The sequence below is a fragment of the Gymnoscopelus braueri genome (assembly GCF_963280865.1).
Source record: "Gymnoscopelus braueri genome assembly, chromosome: 17".
In the NCBI taxonomy this organism is placed as follows: Eukaryota; Metazoa; Chordata; class Actinopteri; order Myctophiformes; family Myctophidae; genus Gymnoscopelus; species Gymnoscopelus braueri.
In genome coordinates this window covers 27,586,491-27,606,552 of record NC_137617.1, presented here as the reverse complement: position 1 = coordinate 27,606,552, position 20,062 = coordinate 27,586,491, and the positions used below count along the sequence as shown (strand labels likewise).

General features: G+C 43.1%; 1 protein-coding gene across 1 annotated transcript; it reads right to left on the bottom strand.

Annotated features, from left to right (window-relative positions):
- Window positions 1–14,480: 14,480 nt before the first annotated feature.
- metrn (meteorin, glial cell differentiation regulator) lies at window positions 14,481–19,670 on the bottom strand. The gene is made up of 4 exons (XM_080454700.1): window positions 19,354–19,670; window positions 17,637–18,070; window positions 16,005–16,064; window positions 14,481–15,293 (listed from the first exon to the last, which is right to left on the bottom strand). The coding sequence occupies exons 1-4, from the start codon at window positions 19,455–19,457 to the stop codon at window positions 14,980–14,982; spliced, it is 912 nt and encodes a 303-aa protein (XP_080310826.1). The 5' UTR covers window positions 19,458–19,670; the 3' UTR covers window positions 14,481–14,979.
- Between the last annotated feature and the right edge of the window lie 392 nt (window positions 19,671–20,062).

Genomic DNA, 20,062 nt, shown 5'->3' with positions numbered 1-20,062 from the left:
CCGTCTGGTCTGCCACCCTCTCTCGCCATGAGGTCATAACCTACAAATCTAAATAGAATGACTGGATAATATATTAAAAATGTTTGCACTTTCAACCTGGCATTCAACCATTCTCAATAATTTTCATTAATTATTATTATTATTATTTATTTATTTTTTGCTTTACAAAAATAGATATTCAAGATCTACAAGCTCACAACACATCGCAATGCAACGTGTTGTAAGTTTGTACATTTTCAGTTTGTGCTATTTTCAATATTCCTCGTACAATGGGGCTTTAGGTTAAGGTAGTAGTTTAAATTGTTATTTGGTCTTGGTTTTCCTGGACATGGAACGTTGCCGACCGAGCAAAATGTAAGTTATTGTATTTCAGAGTTTTTTAATTTTCCATTCAATTCATAAATAGTGCTGCATTCTGATAAGGAGTAATGAAATCAATCATGTATTCAATACTTGAGGAACATATTCTTAAATACCCTCGGAACCACAACAGGAAGTTCTCTGGCGTTTTATTAATACTGAACTGCAAAAGGGGACAATCATTCTGTTCATCGTTCAAAGTGAAATCGCACCAGATCCCTTTAAAAAAAAGCTTTAAGAAGAACACACACACACACACACAACTCTTAATTGTGTGAGAGTTGCCAGAGGTGTTCTTGGTCATGCAACAGAATCTTTCTCTACTTCATTCATGAGACCATTTCTTGCATTGTGGTTACATTTTTCATACAGATAGGATGACTGGTTTGAGGCCAGTCTAGTTTTAGTGGACCAATTAATTGATTTCGATTGATTGTTTGATTGAAGTTTGTATTGACAAAACGTTCATATACATGACCAATGACCATACATATGTAGATAGTAGGCAGTTGTTTTATGTATGTTTGATGTTTTTTAAACTGCTGTAATACAAATTGCCCAGTTTTTGACAAATAAATGTTGACTCTGACCTACAGTAGCTTTTCCAATGAGGTCCTTTGAGTGCAAATATGTGCGTAACTGAGTGCCATGTGTTTCGGAGGTTTGATATACAGACATACAACAACAACACACTGCATTGCGACGCGTTATGAGCTTGTAGAACTGTTATTTTTGGCAAGAGATCCCCCCAGAATAGGGTTGCTAGGGTTCACATGGTTAACTCTGAGAATGTAACTTTATGTTTTTGAGTTAAATTGACAGTGAGCATTTTACTGTGTGTGTGAATTGGTCTTAGCATGGGAAGCAGGGTGATGAGGAGGAAGTGAATGAGTTGGTCTGAGGATGGGAAGCAGGGTGATGAAGAGGAAGTGCCTCACACGGCCTGTGACAGCCTACTGGTGAAGAGCGGCCTTTGTTTTAGGAGGCTGACGCCTAATTGATATGGGCTTAATGAGAACAGAGAGAGAGAGAGACAGACAGAGAGAGAGAGAGAGAGAGAGAGAGAGAGAGAGAGAGTCGTGTGTGTGTGTGTGTGTGTGTGTGTGTGTGTGTGTGTGTGTGGGGGTGTGTGTGTGTGTGTGTGTGTGTGTGTGTGTGTGTGTGTGTGTGTGTGTGTGTGTGTGTGTGTGTGTGTGTGTGTGTGTGTGTGTGTGTGTGTGTGTGTGTGTGTGTGTGTGTGTGTGTGTGTGTGTGTGTGTGTGTGTGTGTGTGCGCGCGCACACAGTGTGCAACCTGGGGGTTGGATGGCCCAAACATAATTGGAACGGACAAGCCTTGTGTAGAGGAGTGCAGAGAGAAGGAATTTGTGAGAATGACAGGAAAAGGAGAGAGAGTGGGTGTGGAGCAAAAGACAAGTCGACCATGGATGCAAGGAATTCACAGTGGTGGAGGAATCCAGTGTGAGAGGGAAATGTTTGCAAGATCATGAGAAACAAGCGTAGTTACAAGGTCAAAGTGAGCGTGAAATTCAATGAGGACATTCCCATGGAAGATTAGAGCTCTGTAACATTGTCCTACAACACTGATGTATATTTTCTTTTTGTTTCATTTTGTGATTATTATAATACTCTGTGTGGTTGAAAGCAATCATCTATGAGTTAAAATACTGTTATTCGCTACTGGATATGTACCTTGAACATGAAGATATTTGTCTGGAAAACCATTTTTTTCTCCTTTTCTTTTTCTTTTTTTAAATTCTGTACCAGTGCCAAGAATGGGTAACTGTCTCTTTTCTGCGGCACCTGTCTTTTCTTTTCTGAGGGGGCTGTCTTTTTCACCCTCTTTTTCACCCCCTCCTTGGGTCCTTACAGTCTGCGTCTATTCATGCAAAGGGTCTCCAGCTCCCTTCCAGACAAACGTTCAGAAATGAAGGCTAGAGAAGCATTAAGGGGGAGGGAGGGAGGGGGGGAGCACAGCACTTCAGCAAGCTTCTGAGAATTAGGACTCAAAGCTATGGAGAGAGAGACAGAGAGACAGAGAGAAGGAGAGAGTGAGAATTATAACAATTATTCTGGGTGCATAGGGTGAGAGAGAAAGAGGAATGAGAAAAAAGGGAGTTGGGGGGTGTTCTTCTAGAGAATTCTGAAGACAGGAGGTGGGGGAAATTAATGGGGAGACAGCGAGAAATTGATTTTGTAAAACAAGACCTTTATAGCAGTTGGAGAGAGACCAGGAGAGAGAGAGAGAGGGAAAGTAAATAAAAGATAAAATACGAGGCCAAGAGTGAAAACACAGGAGGCTGTGCTGAGAAACAATAGACGGTATGCTGAGAAACGGAGAGGGAAGACTTATACAGTAAATGGGCGAGAGAGAGAGCGAGGAGCGAGTGAGAATGAGGCTGAAGGGGGCACCCAGGATGAGTGAGGGGAACGGAGTGAGAAGGAGTGGGGAGGAGGGGGGGGGACACACACACAGCCCCCCTCCGCTTTCCCACACTCGGGCCTGTTCCCACAGTGGACCCTGCTAATCCCTGTCTTAATTGGGAGAGAATTCCAGCGCACATGTTCCCCTGGAATGAGTAGAGAGAGAGAGAGAGAGAGAGAGAGAGAGAGAGAGAGAGAGAGAGAGAGAGAGAGAGGGAGAGAGTGTAACAGGAACTCCTAGACACCAGGAGGGGCAGAAGCAGCAGATATATATGTACGTAAGCATGCTGTCTAAAACAACGTGCGACCCGACTGTCAACACGTATGATGCTTGAAAGGCCCCTGGCAGTTCCTCTGTACGTCTCTCTTCCAATGCACTTCCATTTAAGAAAAAAGTGTTGACTGTTCTCGCAGGGCACTTAGCATCACTTAGTCACATTCCACTTGGTCTTAAGCATGGCTTTTACGCTGGTTTATTTTTTTGCTAAATTAACACAAATAAAGGGATCAAGTGACTTCTGTGACAGTGCTGCACTGACTGTGGTACAGTATACAGTATTGGGTCCCCCCCCCACCCCCTGTGTCTTGCAGCACCAGATAAATCCGCTGAAAAATACTGTCCCGAAACCACACGTAGAAGAAAGAGCGAGAGAATAAAGGAGGGAGATACTAGAAGCTAAAGAAACATAACAAAAACAACTGTGATTGGCAGTTTCGTTCCTGCCTCCCTCCGTACCTCAGGGACAATTTGGAACAACAGACACAGCGCAAAAAGTCTCCGAGGAGGTAACATAAGACGGCTGGCCTGTGTGGAGCAAGAGAAAGCACAGGCACAAGCTAGAGTACTGAGAGGACAGCGAGTACTTCGGTATTACAGGATTAGAGCGACGAGGTCGGGGGGGGGGGGGGGGGGAGACGCACAGGAGCAAGTGGCAAAGAGCGAGAGAAGGCTTTGAGGGGGATTGTTCTGTGAAGTTTCTGCCCTTTGTGCAGACACTCCGATGGGTTTTTTGTCTGAGAATTGCCATCCTGTCTGTTAATTGCCAGGTTTAAAGGCCCAGGCACGGACAGGTGTGTGTCTCCCTGTTGTGGATGGATGGACTCTCTGCCTATAGGGCTTATACTGTGTGGCATGCAGTGGGCACGGCTTACATCAGCTAGATAAGAAAGCCTTAGAGAGAGAGAAAGAATGGAATTGTCTTTGTATGACAAATTACTTGGCTGACAAGAGCAGTGGCATGTTTCAGTAACACTAGGCCCTGTAAGGAAGATTTTGATACTGTGGCGAAAAAATTAAGGAAAAAATTAAACGCTCATGGGCAATATATATACTTCATTGCACCCAACATCCTAAATTGGTTACTTTTCTTTCAAATGATTTTAACTGTAATAAAAGCAATAAAATAAAAAGCTGTATTATTTTAAAGTGCTTCAAATGTTATCAAGCCAGGGGGGATATTTATATTGCTGCTCAGGTACAATGAATATGAAAGAGGTGTTGAAGGCTGTCTGATATTTTTTCACAGACTATTCCAAGTAGGACTTTGGCTACATTTAAAGACCCCAGTGTCTGATGATCTGAGGGGTCTGATTGGTTTAAAGGCAGTAAGGAGGTCAGAGATGTGTTCAGCAAAACCATTAAGAAATTTACAATAAGCCGTATTTTGAAATAATTCTATATTCTATTGAGAGACAATTAAGTTATCTAATAGGAGTAATGTGTTCATCTTCTCTATCCCCAGTGGGCACTACTGGCTGCTGCATTCTGAATGAGCTGGAACCTTCATAGTCTTTTTGTGAAGTCCAGTGATGATGGCATTACATAAATTTCACCTGTTGGAGATCAATCCCTGTCGCTGTTAACCCCTACAATTCGTCATGTGGGAGGGTGTAGATGAGCATGTGTCTATTCCGACTGACATACATTTTACTGCCGCTTTTACTGCCGAAACAGGAGTTTCACCAGGAGGGCATAACACAATTGGAGGATTATGTTGTCCAACCTAGTTTGTTTCCATGCTGTTCAGACACCCTGACCAACCTGCAGGAGTCTCTAGTGCAGTGACCGGCTTCTCACCCTCGAACACCCCCAATTTCAATTTCATTGGAGTGCCCAGCCAAGCCGGATGAACTGCAGAGGATCTGGGGATTCAAACCCAAGTCTCCGCTTTGGTGGGCAGGAGCTTTACCAATGGAAATCTTATGCTGCTGGTTTTGCTTGTAGATGTCTTGATATTCATTTTCACAGCACAAAATCTCTCTTAAACTGTCATTTATATGTGTACCTAACATATGAGACAAGTATTGATGCATTAGTCAGTGTACCCAAATGTGAATTTAGACCTTGAAATCCAGCAAAGCTTTAAAAAGAAACCCCTCAAATGGACTAATTGGCACCCAACTAAATTAAGCATTACACGTGGTATATTTTGCTCAAGACACGTTTCATTCATAAAAAAATATCTGAACCTACTGTGTAATGAGAGGAAGAAAAATAAAAGAGAACACTTTGATCCCAAATGGCAGAAATCAATCAAAAATGCTGCCTGCCTGCCCTGCCCCAAAACTTCAAATAATGCAAAAACTGGACCATACTAGAAAAGATGCATTACAGCTCAGAATGAGTACACTATACAATATACAGTACTATACAATATTTATTACAATACAAAAATGTGTTAATGTCACAGCATGTCTCATGAGTAGATCAGAATCCCCCCCCCCCTCACAAAATTGGATGTTACAACCACAGTCTATGGTTACAACTCAAACTCAGCACAAAATATGCTTTACTTTTATGTGTTAGTGTCACAGCATGTCTCATAAGTAGATATGACATCACCCACCACCCAATCTCAACCCCACCCCTTCTCTAAATGTTTTCTCAATGAAACAGAGAACTAATGACCCCTATCATACAACGAACACCATGTGTTATTTCTGCTTCCCTTATGTAGCCTGGGATCAATACCTTTTTCGGGTGTGTGATCCTGTCGGGAGCAGAAGCAACCCTATATGTCTCACCCCCAAATAACTCCGGCTGCGATCAAGGGCATTGTAAGTTTAGGGCCTACCTAATAAAATCCTTATTACTACTTTTTCAAAGCATTTTTGCATAGACAATAACCTTGTGGACTTTTGGTTAAAAGTTCTCTGCAAAATATCCTGCAGTTTTTTTGTCACAAGCATAAATGTATATAAATGTGAATTTAAAAAAATGGAAATCTTATGCTTACTTGTATGCGTTAGTGTCACAGCATGTCTCATCAGTAGATATGAAATCACCCAATCTCAACCCCACCCCTTCTCACCGCACCTCATCTCGCCCCACCCGGCCACCCCATCTCAACACAACACCCCTCACTCTCACTGCACCCGCCACCCTACCTCACTCCATCTCACCACACCGTACCCCACCTCACCCCACCCCATCACAGCTCACCTCGAGGTGGGGTGGGCTGGACCCCACCAGGGTGTTTTTTTTAACATACAGCAAGAGCTGATAATACCTGGTAAATCTGACTGCAGGCTTAAATCAATCACTGCCACATCAGTATCAGGGCTCTTGATGACTAAAGTTTCATATTCCTGTGCAGCAGACTGTACATGTAAAAACATCCTGGTGGGGTCCACCGCACCCCACCTCGAGGTGAGCTGAGATGGGGTGGGGAGAGGTAGGATGGGGTGTGGTGGTGAGGTAGGCTCAGGTGGGTTGAGATGGAGTGAGGTATAGGGTGCAGTGAGAGTGAGCGTCGCGCTTGGCACAGACATGCTCAGAGCAAGTTCTATCAGGGAACTCAGTGCAGTTGTTGGTGGCCTACTATTGGGCCGCCTCAGCTCCACGCTCACATCCGCTCATCCAATCACACACTCATTTCATTCTCAGACCGCTCTATTTAACTGGACGTTTGCACTACTCAGCCCTGCTTGCTTTTGCTGCTGCTCATGCTGCTGATGCTGCTGCTCTCACCACTGCTGTCTTGCTAAAAAAAATGCTGCTCACCCCAGCTACCACCTGTCGTTTTGGATCTGCTGTTTATGTACGGGGGATTCGGAGTCCCTGGAGATGCGCTTTATCAGAGTACCTAAAAGTTTGTGAGGGGGGAGGGGGGGTCTGATCTACTCATGAGACATGGTGTGACATTAACACAATAAATATTGTATGACAGTTTGATAGAAATGTTGTGTTCAAAATTAATATTCATATATTTATAAGCAAAAACAATCACCATAAGATTATTTTATTTTTTGTAATTCCCATTTATATACATTTATGGCTTGTGACAAAAATAACTTTTAACCACAAGGGTGTAATATATGGGAAAAGCCATTGAAAAAGTAGTGCCCAGACGTGGGAACAAAAATGTACTTTATCATGGTTCACCACATGGCCTACAAGGAAGTACATCAAGTTTAAATCCTCCCTTTTCTGAGACAAACGTGAATACAGGATTTTATTTCCTTCTGTTTGAAATCAAAATTTCGAGAAACAAACTTTCACTTTTTGCAAATGTCCTAGCTTGTTCTGTCTAGTACCTATGGCCAAACATACTTTAGAGTGCACACTTTAATCTCTCCCTCCCTCGCTTACGCTGTATGATTCTGATCCCACACACCCTGACATATTTGAATGACACTCATAGTAGTCTAGTTAGTATGATGTCATCGTTTGGGAGGTTTTCTGGCCTTACCCCCTACAGGGCTGTCTCAACACTGGGATTCCTTAAGGGCATGGCAGCTGTACTCATTCGAAATAGAGGGATGGCAGGGCCTTCCCTGGTGGGGGTCGCAATTCTGGGGGTCGCAATTCACACACTCAGTGTTTCCTTTACAATACCTTTTTTTGGCGGGAAGGCACCAAAGACGCTTGCATTTCCCCTAACTCGTGTTTCTTTGTGGGAACCCCCTCCCCAAGTCGTGTCTCTCCCGCCTTTACACTGGCGTAAACCATGTCCACCCTGCCTTGATTGATTTTCAGTGCACTTTTTGGAAAGGGATTACAGCCATCTGCAGGCTCTTGAGGAACAAAGGGGCCTCGTCGCTCGCCTCCTTTCAATACTTCAGAGGGATAACATGGCCACATAAACATGCTCTCGCCCCACTCTACCCTCACTCTGTATTCTGCCTTGACCTCTCATCTTGCCCACACCGCCAACTCTTATTAGAAGCTGACCACAGGGTACTTCGTGAATAGAGGCTACAGCATCAATAATTATTAAAATGCTAAAAAGGAAAAAGAAAGTGGGCTGCCTTGAAGTGTCAGGCTAGGAAAAGAAAGTGCCCATAAAAGCGTTCTGCTAGAAAAATAGGAAGAAGACGTGACACTTTGTATTTGATGATGCCTGTCATCTGAATGTGAGAATTGGTCATTAACACGTTGGCATGTTCACACACACTTGCAAATATACAGAATTTCCATGTGGGAGTGGTTATGCCCAGCTGTGCGTGTGTGTCGTGTGGGAACCAGAAATTGTCAGCTGGGAATGTGGGATGTCTGAGACTGAGAGTGGTCATGGGTCTTTCGGCCCACTCTCAGCTGGTGCTAAGATGACTGAGGACCAGCAGCATGCATGGAGTCACTGAGAGAGCCTGGACCAGGCTGACAGTGTGGAGGAAACGCTGTCTGGCACATATGGACAGTATAGCATTTTCAATCCATAACTAAATCTTAATCACTTGAACCATAGTGTCCCTATTCTGGGGTGAACAGCCGCTGAAAATAGCAGATCTACAAGCTCACAGCAAGCCGTGTTGCGATACGTTGTTAGCTTGTAGATCGGCTATTTTTGGCAAAGATATTTAGTGTAGAGTGAAACAATCACAGTCCCTGGCATAGATTGATTGAATATTTTATTAGGCATTATGTAAAAACAGCACAAGTACAGTTAATAATATTTTGACTAAAAGGTCCGTCCAAAAAAGTCCTTGCGGTCTTGCGGTTTCCATTGAGGTCCTTGGTATTCAATTCATAGCCATATATAGTAGCACCAAACATAGAGCCCTGGGGGACTCCAGTCAACTAAGTATAGGGCTTAAGCGTTAATCACGTCATAGGGCTGTACGTTCATCGGTATACTGTACTGACACGTTTTGTATGAGTTTGTCTACCTGCCCTTTTGAATTATATTGACAACACATTCTTTTTTTGATCTTTCAGAATACTTTTGTTGATCTTTCAGAATACTTTTGCAAGTTCCATTTTGTTCTTTTGATTATGCAGAATTTAATTGCTGTTAATATTCATGCTAACTGCAAAAAGAAACATTGAGCTAAAAGTGATTTCAATTATATTAATGATTGCTTTGATAAAACATACAATTGCAGCTTGCATTAATATGAGTTTGGGAGAAGACCATGTGCCGGTTACATGAACCATCCTTAGTTAAGGTTTACCTTACAATGCACTTAAGATTTCCTGAAGACATTTCTAGATTATATTCAAAATAACCTTAATCTCAAACTAGGGTTCGTGCATCCAGCCACTGGAACACAAACAGCGTCCTCATGTCTCACAGGAACAGCTTCTGTGGCTGTTTGTAAGGCACTTCAAAGGCAGGATGAAATGGAAGGAAATATCAAGTCATTCAAAGATGTATAATAAAACAATTGAAGTAAATGATCTGACATCTTCCCTCCTTTAAGATAAAGCTGGTTTCAGAAGATAAGGTTTATAAATGATCTTAAATACTATGGATTACTTCCTCTCTGTCTGATCCTCTGAGTACTGTGTTGGCAAATCCTGGCTAACATTTGGACCATCAGGATTTTTAACCACTAATGCCCTATCAAAACATTCTAAAGTTGCCGATCTACAAACTCAAAACGTGTCTCATCACGATGCATTGTGAGCTTGTAGATCTGCTATTTTCAAACAAATTCTGAAAACTTTGGAAGAATGTTTATTTTCAAAACTTTCGCCTATTATTACATGCCAAAAATAGAGACACAGGGGTGACATGCCCAAAATAGGGACACCAGGGTGATATGCCCTAAATAGGGTCACAGGAGTGACATGCCCAAAATACCAGGGTGAAAGTGGTTAATGACAGCAGCATTTGTCAGGTCAGTTTCAGGCCACTGGTGCTCTGTCTGTTATACCATCTGTATTATGTCTGTATATGGTATATGTTGTGAACGGTTTTCATGTGTTTTAATCCGATCCCTTGTCTACAAACCAGATTTCCCATGCAAAACAATAGAGTATTGAAATGAACCAAACTGTGTTGAATTGCGGGCTTGATTTAGAGCATGAACCCATTCTGTTTACATGGGTGGATAATAGATGGGAGCCCCTGCCAGGAACACAGGACCTGTGCTTTGGGCGGGGCGGGGTTGTTATGCTGGACTTCAAGGGAGTGTCCTGGAGCACTTTGCCCCTGTCTGCACTCTCATCTCTGGAGCTTGGGCTCTGGCCATTTCCCCTGGTCTCCCACTGGGGCCTACCAAAGTCCACACCCCTAGCTCCTCTCACCCATCCCTCCGGATTCCCCTTTCCTGACTGCTTCCTGTTTTGCAGCCTCTATACATCACCTAGCTATACAGCAGAATAGAAAACAGTGCATGTGTGTTGGGGGAAAGACTTTGTGGTGTGCTGTTGTCCACAATACAGCTCTGTAGAGCCGCCAACATTTGCTAACTTCTACTGAGTTAACCTCTGGCAAATAGCAATGGGTTTGGATGACAGTAGCAGCAGTGCCAACATGCATGCTTGGAATGCTTGATATATACGTACCTAATATACAAACATACACATGCAGTACAATTATAAAATACATCTTCAGAGATGAAAGCAGCATTTGTAATATTAGTTAACATACTTGATAATGTTAGATTTATTTATAAACACCAAATAACTATACTACTAATACCTTATTATTCTATCCAGGATTTTATGGTTGTTACTTTGTGATTATTGCTTTTATCACTGCTCAAATTGTTGGATTCTTAAAAGTAAACAGCTGTGTTGATATTGAACAGTGTTGATGTGGTTAGCTGGTTACTGTGGGGTAGGCTATCTGCTATATTGTGACTTAATGATGCTGTTTAAGGGGGTTCAAGCTGGGGTCACAAAGTGACCACAATGGACCGGGGGGTGAGCGTTTGGCAAAATGTCACATGATATATTAGTGCAGGGGGCATAACTTGAGTGCTCTTTGTTTTGGCTTATCAGTCCTGCAACAGTAACCTCGGATGGACTGGGAGGAACAGAGAAGGAGGGAAGAGGGGAGGAGGAGAAGGAGGAGAAGGAGGAGAGAATGAGCGAGTGAACAGGGGGGGATGCAGAGCCAAGCGACGCAGGGGCCCCTTGCCAAGACATTTTTTTAAAGGGGTGCTGAGGCAGTAAATAGTCAGGGTGGCTGGCGGTTTGCAAACTCCAGGTGTGCCTTCGGATTTTTTGACAACATTTTGTGAATTTGTATTATTGCAATATGCACAACAATACATTTTATTATTATTTATTTTTTTATTTACTATATCAGTACTTTTCCCAATACAGAGGCAAATTCTATAGCCTAAAAAATATAATTGTATTTTATGTTATTTTATTTTCACACATTTTCTACAATAGCTAAAATAGTCAATCTACAAGCTCACAACTCGTAAAATCGTGGCGCTTGTAGATCTGCTATTTTCACTATGAATACAGGTGTACCTTAAGAATTTGACTTGCCCAATGCCCACTGTTGTGCCTTGGGACAAAAAGCTTGAAAACCACTGCTTTACATCAGTAGACTACTGATGTAGGGTCTGGGTTTAGATAGCATGCCAGACATGGGAAGCACGTCATGTCTTTGTGAATCTTTTTTGCATATAACGTAAAGACCATGTAAAATTCCTCAGCTGCTCATTTTCAAAGAGATTTACAGCATGCAATAAATTTGCGATTTTACCCGAGTAGCCTATGTGTCATAGTCTGTCTGGAGTATATGCATGCACTGCTGTATGCGGTTCCCATTTACTATGATTTCTTTCTTTTTTTACTGGGATTCTCATATTTTTGCTATGAGAAGAAGCAGGTGGTCAGTTTAACATTGTGGTTCTGAGGTATGCAGAGCCCTGTATTGGATTCTGCACGATTGCTCATCTGGTGGAGGAATGGTGAAAATATGTATTATCCATGTGTCCACTGTCCAGTCACAACATTGTTCTGTGGTCCCAGTAGGGCTGTGAGTGAACATCCTGTTTCAGTCTCTAGAACAACTTAAGTCCCATTCTGCTGAGTGGAGAAGGAACACATTTAGAATTGTTATGAAATTACTGATTGCAGAGTTGTCAATTCCTCTACTTTTCCTAGGACAGTTGGCGAGTGATCTCTAAATCCTTTGCTGACATGACTTGTTCCTTAAAAGTTTGTGTAACTTACATCGTACACTGGGTGTACAAATTACCCCAAAATACACTTTCAGAGTTCAATTAAAGGCGGATGAAACCATATAGGCTAATTTGGTAGTTTTACGGGCACTACAGCAGGGTAAAAACATGGCATGCTGCATTAGTTTGACCTTATAGTACACTGTGATGCAAGCAACGCAGCTGCAGCTAATAAAGTTATTAATGGTTGTGTTAGATTTAGGTGTGCCAATGTGCATCTGCTTCACATTTGCCTAAATCTAGCAAGGCCATTATTAATTTTATTTGGTGCAGCTGCATTGCTTAGTAACCTTCAATGTTTTTACTCTTCTGCAGTTTTTAACCTACAACGCATTTTTTTACATGAATTGTTCCTTTAGTTGAGTTGAGGCGTGGCCTATAGGCATGCCGCCATCAGGATGGAGTGTGCGACTGTGTGGCACCTCCGCTTACTTCATTCTGCCATGGCGCTCCCTTAATGGCTATTTATTGCTTCCTGAATCCTGAACATGGGAGGCCGGAGGACAACAGAATTCCAACCGTTGTTTTCTCCCCCTCGTTGGAGCCGTCAGGGTCCTGAGCACTCTTCTTAAATCTTTCTGGTCTTTTAGGTCCCCCTCGCTTTCAGGCATGTCATTTGTTTTGGGACTTTGGGGACCTGATTCATGGGGGCACTTGAAGTGACTTATGTCTGAGAAATGTTTAGAAGGCTAGAAACCTCCTGAGTTCCTCCCATACACTGAAGTACTACAGATTCAAGAGTGATAATGTTGCGTTAGGTGAGCGGATTAAAGTCTATAAAAAGAAGTGTAATCAAGCTATTATACTTACACAATATATTATATGTTAGAGTGTTCTGTGTCATAGAAAATAAAGAAATACAAAATAAGCAATGTAGTTTTTGTTCATGTTTTAATCATTCAGACAAACAGACAAATATTCCACAATACTGAGACAATGTGGTCTTTCCTCCATAGTTTTTTGTTGTCATTTCTAGAATTTCTTATTTACATATTTACATTCACATTGATATTAACATAAATTCAGACAAAGCAAATGGCAGTATATAGCTCTGTTAACATACACAGCAAAATAATAAGACTGAATGTAAAAATGTACCCGTACAGGTACAAGTTTACACTCACGGTTTTACTGTGTACTACACTCCAGCACATCATTGTAATTTGGTATGACACTCCCCCCCCCTTCTTAATATAGTGCACATCAGATATGTTATTCTTTTACAGGGCAGAATTTAGGCAATAAAACCATATTTTTGCTATTCTTTTCATCTACCATGTCCAGTGTCAGCACTTGTTTCTCACAAAGCTGGTTTGTGGATTTTTATGCAGCAATAAACACAGTCTTAGCTTAATTTGTCTTTGAGATTTTGACAAATGTAACTGCCTCCCCATCCTTATGCCGGCTTAGTGAGAAAGAGTCAGTCATCACTGGGCTGCAATGAACTACGTAGCTTTAAGCCGTGACATACCGTATAAATGGCTTCGGTTGTTCATTTGTTGTTATACATGTCCTGAAATAACATTGCCAAGACGGATTTGGTAGAGTTTGGTGGCAACACCAGCAGACAACATTGAAAGACTTTGATGACACCATGTATCCTCTTTGGCAACACTGCTGCAGTAGAACTGCCAATTTCAAACCATGGGATATCATAAACATATTTAAAGTCAAAGGGATCCAAATAAATTGTTAAAAGAATTATAGCATGGCTACTGATATAAACCACAGCAAGTCTGTGACATTTTAAACAACTGACTTCATGTGAACAATTGAGTATGTGTCATTTATAAGATGAAATATTTATACAGGGCCCTGAAAAGCAGCGGTACCCTGTGTGTGTACTAGCATAGAAACTGAATCTCAGACTTGGCTAGATTATGAAAGTGCTCTCAGCACTAGCTTGCTGAGCTTGAAAATGTATTCAACTAGCCTTTTAGCCTAGCGCTGCTATGCGCTCAGATCATGTGCACATATATTAAGTTCTCAATTGCTCCTCTATGCTACATATAGTTGCTTTTCATTTGGTTCTCAGTGCTTGCAGCATCACCAATTTCCAGATCATTCCCTTTCACATATCAGTGCAAATCTTCTTATTTTTTCAAAAAATGTCCTTTGAGGGCCTTCCATAATCTCGAAAGCAGTAACAACACTGAAGATATGACTCATTTTAACACAGCTGTTTGACTGCATAAATGGAAGGTGGCAGGTCACTTTATGAACAGAAAAACTGTAAAAACTATATATATATATATATATATATATATATATATATATATATATATATATATATATATATATATATATATATATATAGTGGCCATTTTGAAGCCTTGGTCCATGATTACACCTGCCTTGAGGTGGATCAATGTGACAATAACTTCTCAGCTGAGGATCTCATATATTTTTCCTGAGGTTTGAAGACATGACACCCAAAAACCCTGAATCAATAGCAAAGTTAATTTGCCTCAAAATTTGCTCTGAAGCGAGAAGATAGCATCTCTGTGGAATACGTGTCCAATGCCAAATTCTTAGATATCCACTACAGCTCTGTTGGTCTTTGGGACATTGCACTGACAGGTTCACTCGAGTCCTCAGTCTTTTGGGAAGACTGCATCCGTTGAAAGGGATCATCTGTGATCGACCACGGTGACACCGTCCCATAGTTAACACACCCATGGCTTTTTCCTAAACCCTTCTCTGAGAGATTTAGTCAGCCCAGAAGCAGAGCATGGAACAGGGCTGGGTTTGGCTCGGGCTGTGTGAGGCAGCCTCTATTATGTTTTTCTGTAGATAGCTGTTGGGGAGAATTGTTTTGTATTTATCAGTCCACAGCCAGTTCACAGGGTATCTGTTGAGCTTCTTTGGCCTTGATGTATGCCTGTTTAAAGTCCTTGTAGCGGGGTGCACAGCCCAACCAGGCCTCCCCAAAGTGGATCCGACCTGTGAAGAGGAAACTGCCTGGCCCAGGCCTCACGCCGCACTGCAATAGAGTCCTTATCTCGCCCTGGGAGGTCAGACGGCTGTTCCCTGTGAACACGGCGTACTTCTGCCGAAATACCCGGGTGGCGCTGACCTTTATCACCGCCGCCCGGAGGTTCTCATCCTCATCCACCGAATGAATGTTACCACGAACAACTAGAGAGGAAAATACATTCTGGTTAGCTACTGCACCATATTAGTTTGATTTAGTAAAGCAATATAAAGTAGAAAATCTAAATGTCAACAACAATGTCATCAGAAAGTAAGCTAAAACTAAATTAAATGCCAGCAATTACTGAAAGTCTTTAAACAGCTACATATTTTGTTTTCCAGAGGCAACCGATTGATAGTAAAAGGAAATGAATATGGAGGATGGAGGCTGGTCAATAATCCTTCAAACATTTCTTGTCAGGGGAGTCTGCCCCTCATGCCCATTACAGCTCAATCTGAATCATGCAGATTAGTCACTGCTCTTTGTCCAGGGAGGGGGGGGGGTGTTTAGGATTAGAGTCTACTACAGTGCCCTCAGGCGGGGTGGGGGTAAGCAGGCAAATAAGTACTGCTGTTTCACCTTCATTCTCTACATATTAAGACAATAGAATGTGTATTAAATGAGTGGCGCCTGATGGTGAACCGGGGGTCCTTCCGACTTGGACACAACAGATTATTAGAACTTAATTGGAACGGAATCATTACTTTGATAGGCTGTGCTGCAAAGACTAATTGCCATTTGGTTGTGAAATATAATAATGTAGGCTACCGATCGTGGTTGAAACATGGGTAGTTTGAGTGTGACACCGTGTCCTTTGTCTGGAGTGTTTTTATTGTTAATGGGGGCAACTCAGGCCAGTGCTGTAAAAAACTCACCAAAGTCACTGGTACAGACAGCCATAAGAAGCTCTGTGTTGTTACAGGGTCTGCAGGCGCCTAGGAGGAGGGGGAGAGAAGGACAGGGGGTTTTAGAGGGTGATCTTACAGAGTACCACAAACTGTAATACAAGACATATATAGTAATACACTGAGCCACTGGATATCAAAGACTCTGATTATGGCTAAAACCTTGAGGATAACAGTGTACGATCGAATACTCCCAAAGACGTGAGTAATAAGTGAGTGAAAATCTGGACACCGTGCGGAGACACACGCACACAGTGAGCCCAAACCACTGTGGAGCACACAGCTGCTACTTTTACAGTTGCCGGGGGATGGCCATAGTTTTAAGGTGTGAGGCTCCTCCAACCCAGACGATTTAAAAGCCCAATGAATCCCCCCTCCTAAAACCCTGCAAAGGGTGTTCACACACTGTCACACCTCATCAAAGCCTGCTGGACAGGGGCTCAGGCGGAGAAGTGGCAGGGGGCGGGGGGGTTGGGGGGGGGCAAAATTCCACTTCCACTTTTCAGAAGGTACTTCCTTCCTTTACTGGGGCCTGACACCCTCATTCACAGCTGTTTAACTTTTCTTCTTTTTTTTTTTAAAGAAGAAAAGAAAATGGTAGGGGATAGAAAGTACAGTCAACCCTTCCTGAAATTCATTGAAGAATCCACAGATGGCCACAAGAAAGGGAGTGAAACCAAACCACCCGAGCTCTGGGTGACTGCATTGACTAAACTGGGGGGAAATAAAAAGCAGGCTGGCATTTGTTTTTTTTAAAAGTCCTGCTCGCCCTGAAGTTCTGAGGAGGCCCCTTTGCCCACCCTCCACTTTCTCCTTCTTGGTGAAAACCTCTCTTGATAAATGGGATTCCTTCCTCTCTAGTCTGTAGCCCCCACTCTCTCACAGTTAAATCAGTGTGTGTGTGTGTGTGTGTGTGTGTGTGTGGGTGTGATAGAGAGTAGTTGGGGGGAGCGTTCTCCTACAGACAAGTCTCCCCACAGAGGGTCAGCTCAACAAAAGAGGGGAGCATCTCAGCTGGGCAGAGGCCTCTCTGTTGCCTGAGCGACCGCAGTAATCCCAGAATGCTCATGCAGCCCCCATTGAAAGAGCCCTGGACTTTTGGAGAAGGCCCCACATACTGGGCTTTTGTGCAACCCCCTTCTCCCCACTCCTCATTCGTTCTCCTCCAAAATCCAGACCAGTAGACTGACTCTTTCTGCACGCCTCCAGGGAACTTTTTTTTTGCCACTGCACCCCCACCCCCCCCCCCAACACACACAGTCACACACTCTGCATGGACCATGGAAAGTCCAACAAACCCTCCAGAGGAGTCTGTTTGAAATTATGAGCCATCCTCGATGTGGATTTTATGGCGCACGATATAACATGATTCATTGTTCCATGGAAGGAAATGAATGAAGGGACTGGTAATTGTGTTAAATCTTTGCAGTGACACTATCTGGCAACTATGTATAGCCAGATCCCTCAGTACTCTCCATGCTCACTATTCATGAAATTAAACGAACAGAGAGCATTCTTGAAATTACCAAAATCCACCCCTCGCCCACTCAAAAACCCTTTGACTTGAACCAACAAGGCTAACAGTTGCCTCTGCAAGCTCACCTTCATCACTGACTGGGTTTGAGTCGAGGGACAGCCGCGCCGCCCAGTCCCCTCTCAGCTCGTAGCGGAAGGAGGCGATGCGGCGGCTGATGTCCTGGTACGGCGTGGCCTGCAGGTAGAGGGCCACCCTCTCGCCGGGCAGGCGGCTGAAGCAGCGCACCCTGGGCGGTGGAGAGGTCTCCAGGCGGTCTCCGACCAGGAGCTCCAGGACGCCGTCTCTCTCCAGATAGAGCTGGGCTCCGTGGAACTCCTCCGAGGGCTTGATGCAGGCCGTGATGAGGCCCGAACTGCTGCCCCCGGGCCCCACCGCGTTAGAGGGCAGACGGGGAGACAGCGTCAGGCGGAGGGCTCCTTTGGGGTACAGCCAGTCCAGGGTTCCCTCTGAGCAGTGGAGGGAGATTTGCTCCACACTGCCTGCCTTCTGGGACAAACCACTGTGAGGGGAAGAGAAACAGAGATGGTTAGGGCAAGGTTATGTACAGTTTGAACCTTTTTTTTTCTTCTTTTTTTTTACCCCCCCTTTCCCTCCAGATCTTTGACCTCCAAACCTAACAGAGTTTCTCTCACCACATCATGAAATCTGAGTCATCCCACATACCATCAGAGGAAGTGGTGAAACCTCTCTGGAAACCAAGAGAGAAAATTGCGCTGGGCACTAGTGCAGGACGTGTGGTTTTTAGGTTTTGATTTCAGATGTGGGCACGGAAAGGGGGACAGCTGGCGACATGAAAGAGCCAGGAAGTGGAACTAGAAATGACTATTCGAAGTAGAAATGCATCAAATCAAATAAATGCAGGCCGCAGTGAGTTCAGATGTGCGCAGCCACCGGGAGGGAGAGAGGGCGCCGCCTACTGGCAGTTTCTCTAAATCTGGATCATTTCACCGCATCTGTAACGGCCATCGTATTAAATAACAATGCATTTGAATATGGTTAACTGGGTAAACGTAATAAATCAGCTTGCATGATATGTTGTTCCGATTTGAGCGCCCTAACTACTTAGCCTATGTTACCATGTTGATGTTGGTCATCATGGCTATTGATTGCACACATCCCTGACTCTGAGCAGTGATGGAAAAAGTACTCACATTTTGTGTACTTAAGAAAAAGTCGCGAGATGTTGTGTAGATCGGCTATTTTCAAATAACCAAAGTTTAAATAGGGCTGAAGTGGTTAATGTATGTTTTGTAATATAATCCAAATCTACAAAGTAACTAGTAGCCTATAACTAAAGTTTTCACATAATTGTAGTGGAGTAAAAAGTAGGCTACAATGTTTGCCTCTGAGGTGTAGTGGAGTAGAAGTAAAAGTATCGAAAATTGGAAATACTCCAGTAAAGTAAAAGTAGCCCACCTCAAAAGTGTAGTTAAATACAGTACTTGAGTAAATGTAATTAGTTACTTTCCACCACTGTCCCCTGAGGCAGAAGCGCAACACTAGCCTACAACAATTTGAATTGCCCTCTAATGAGCATGTCTCAACTCGTTTGGTCACTGACCACAGTCCATTGCGTTTGTTTTCTTTGCAAACTGTTAATAAAGAAATCAATCAATCAATGCATCAGTTTGTATATTTTAAAATGCACGCCAAGAGACATCCGTTGTTGCATCACTGAATGACAAACTATTGTGTCATACTCATTATCACATCATGAACTAGTATAGCATATTTATTGTCATGTAGTATTATTATTATTTCTGTTATTAAGGAGATACTTGCCTTCCTTTCCATGTGCATTGGTCTTCGGAGTAGTTGGATCGCGCCACATCAAAAATGGCAAATAGTAGAATCCCAAAGTGATAATAAATCCCAAAACGAGCCATTTTCCTCAATGGATGATGGATCAAACCGTTATTCCAAAGAAGGACAGATCTTTCCTAAAATAACTTCTGCGAGTGAAAGTTCAGCAGCACGAAACGAACTGTAGTTGTAATATTCTATTCTTAATAACCTCCATAGTTGGGGTAGCCTAGATCCTCCTAACCTTTTAGGGATAAGATAGATCAGAGAAGAATAGCTGCCACACACTCTCACCATCTATGTATGAGTATGTGTGAGGAGGAGGAGGATGGGGTCTCTCTCTGAAGTAGTGAAGTTATCCCCCCTCAGCAAAACTTCAGCGGCCAATCACATTCCGAGAGGTGAAACTTTAAACCACTCATAGGGGGAAGGGTGTGTGCCAGTGTTGCCATATCAGCTTATTATAAGCGACGTTTGGGCTTGTTTTTCTGTGAAGTTGCTTGTAAATATTGATAGATTTGCGGGTTGCAGTTTTTGGGCTTGTTTCGTGTACTTGCTCATTTGGGGCTTGCTTCCTAAATGTTGTTTAAAAACCAGTGGTTCTCAAACATTTTCATGTCAAGGACCCCCCATTGCCCCCAATGTAGTTGTCCACGACCCCCCCCCCCCCCCCCGTTTTGCCAGCCAG

Excerpts from the sequence above, each read along its gene's own strand:
- metrn (XM_080454700.1), bottom strand. The coding sequence starts at position 19,457 with ATGGCTCGTTTTGGGATTTATTATCACTTTGGGATTCTACTATTTGCC. Across the intron at positions 16,065-17,636 it reads AAACCCAGTCAGTGATGAAG|GCGCCTGCAGACCCTGTAAC; the intron begins GTGAGCTTGCAG and ends CCCTCCTCCTAG. Across the intron at positions 15,294-16,004 it reads TGTCTGTACCAGTGACTTTG|TTGTTCGTGGTAACATTCAT; the intron begins GTGAGTTTTTTA and ends TTTCCTCTCTAG.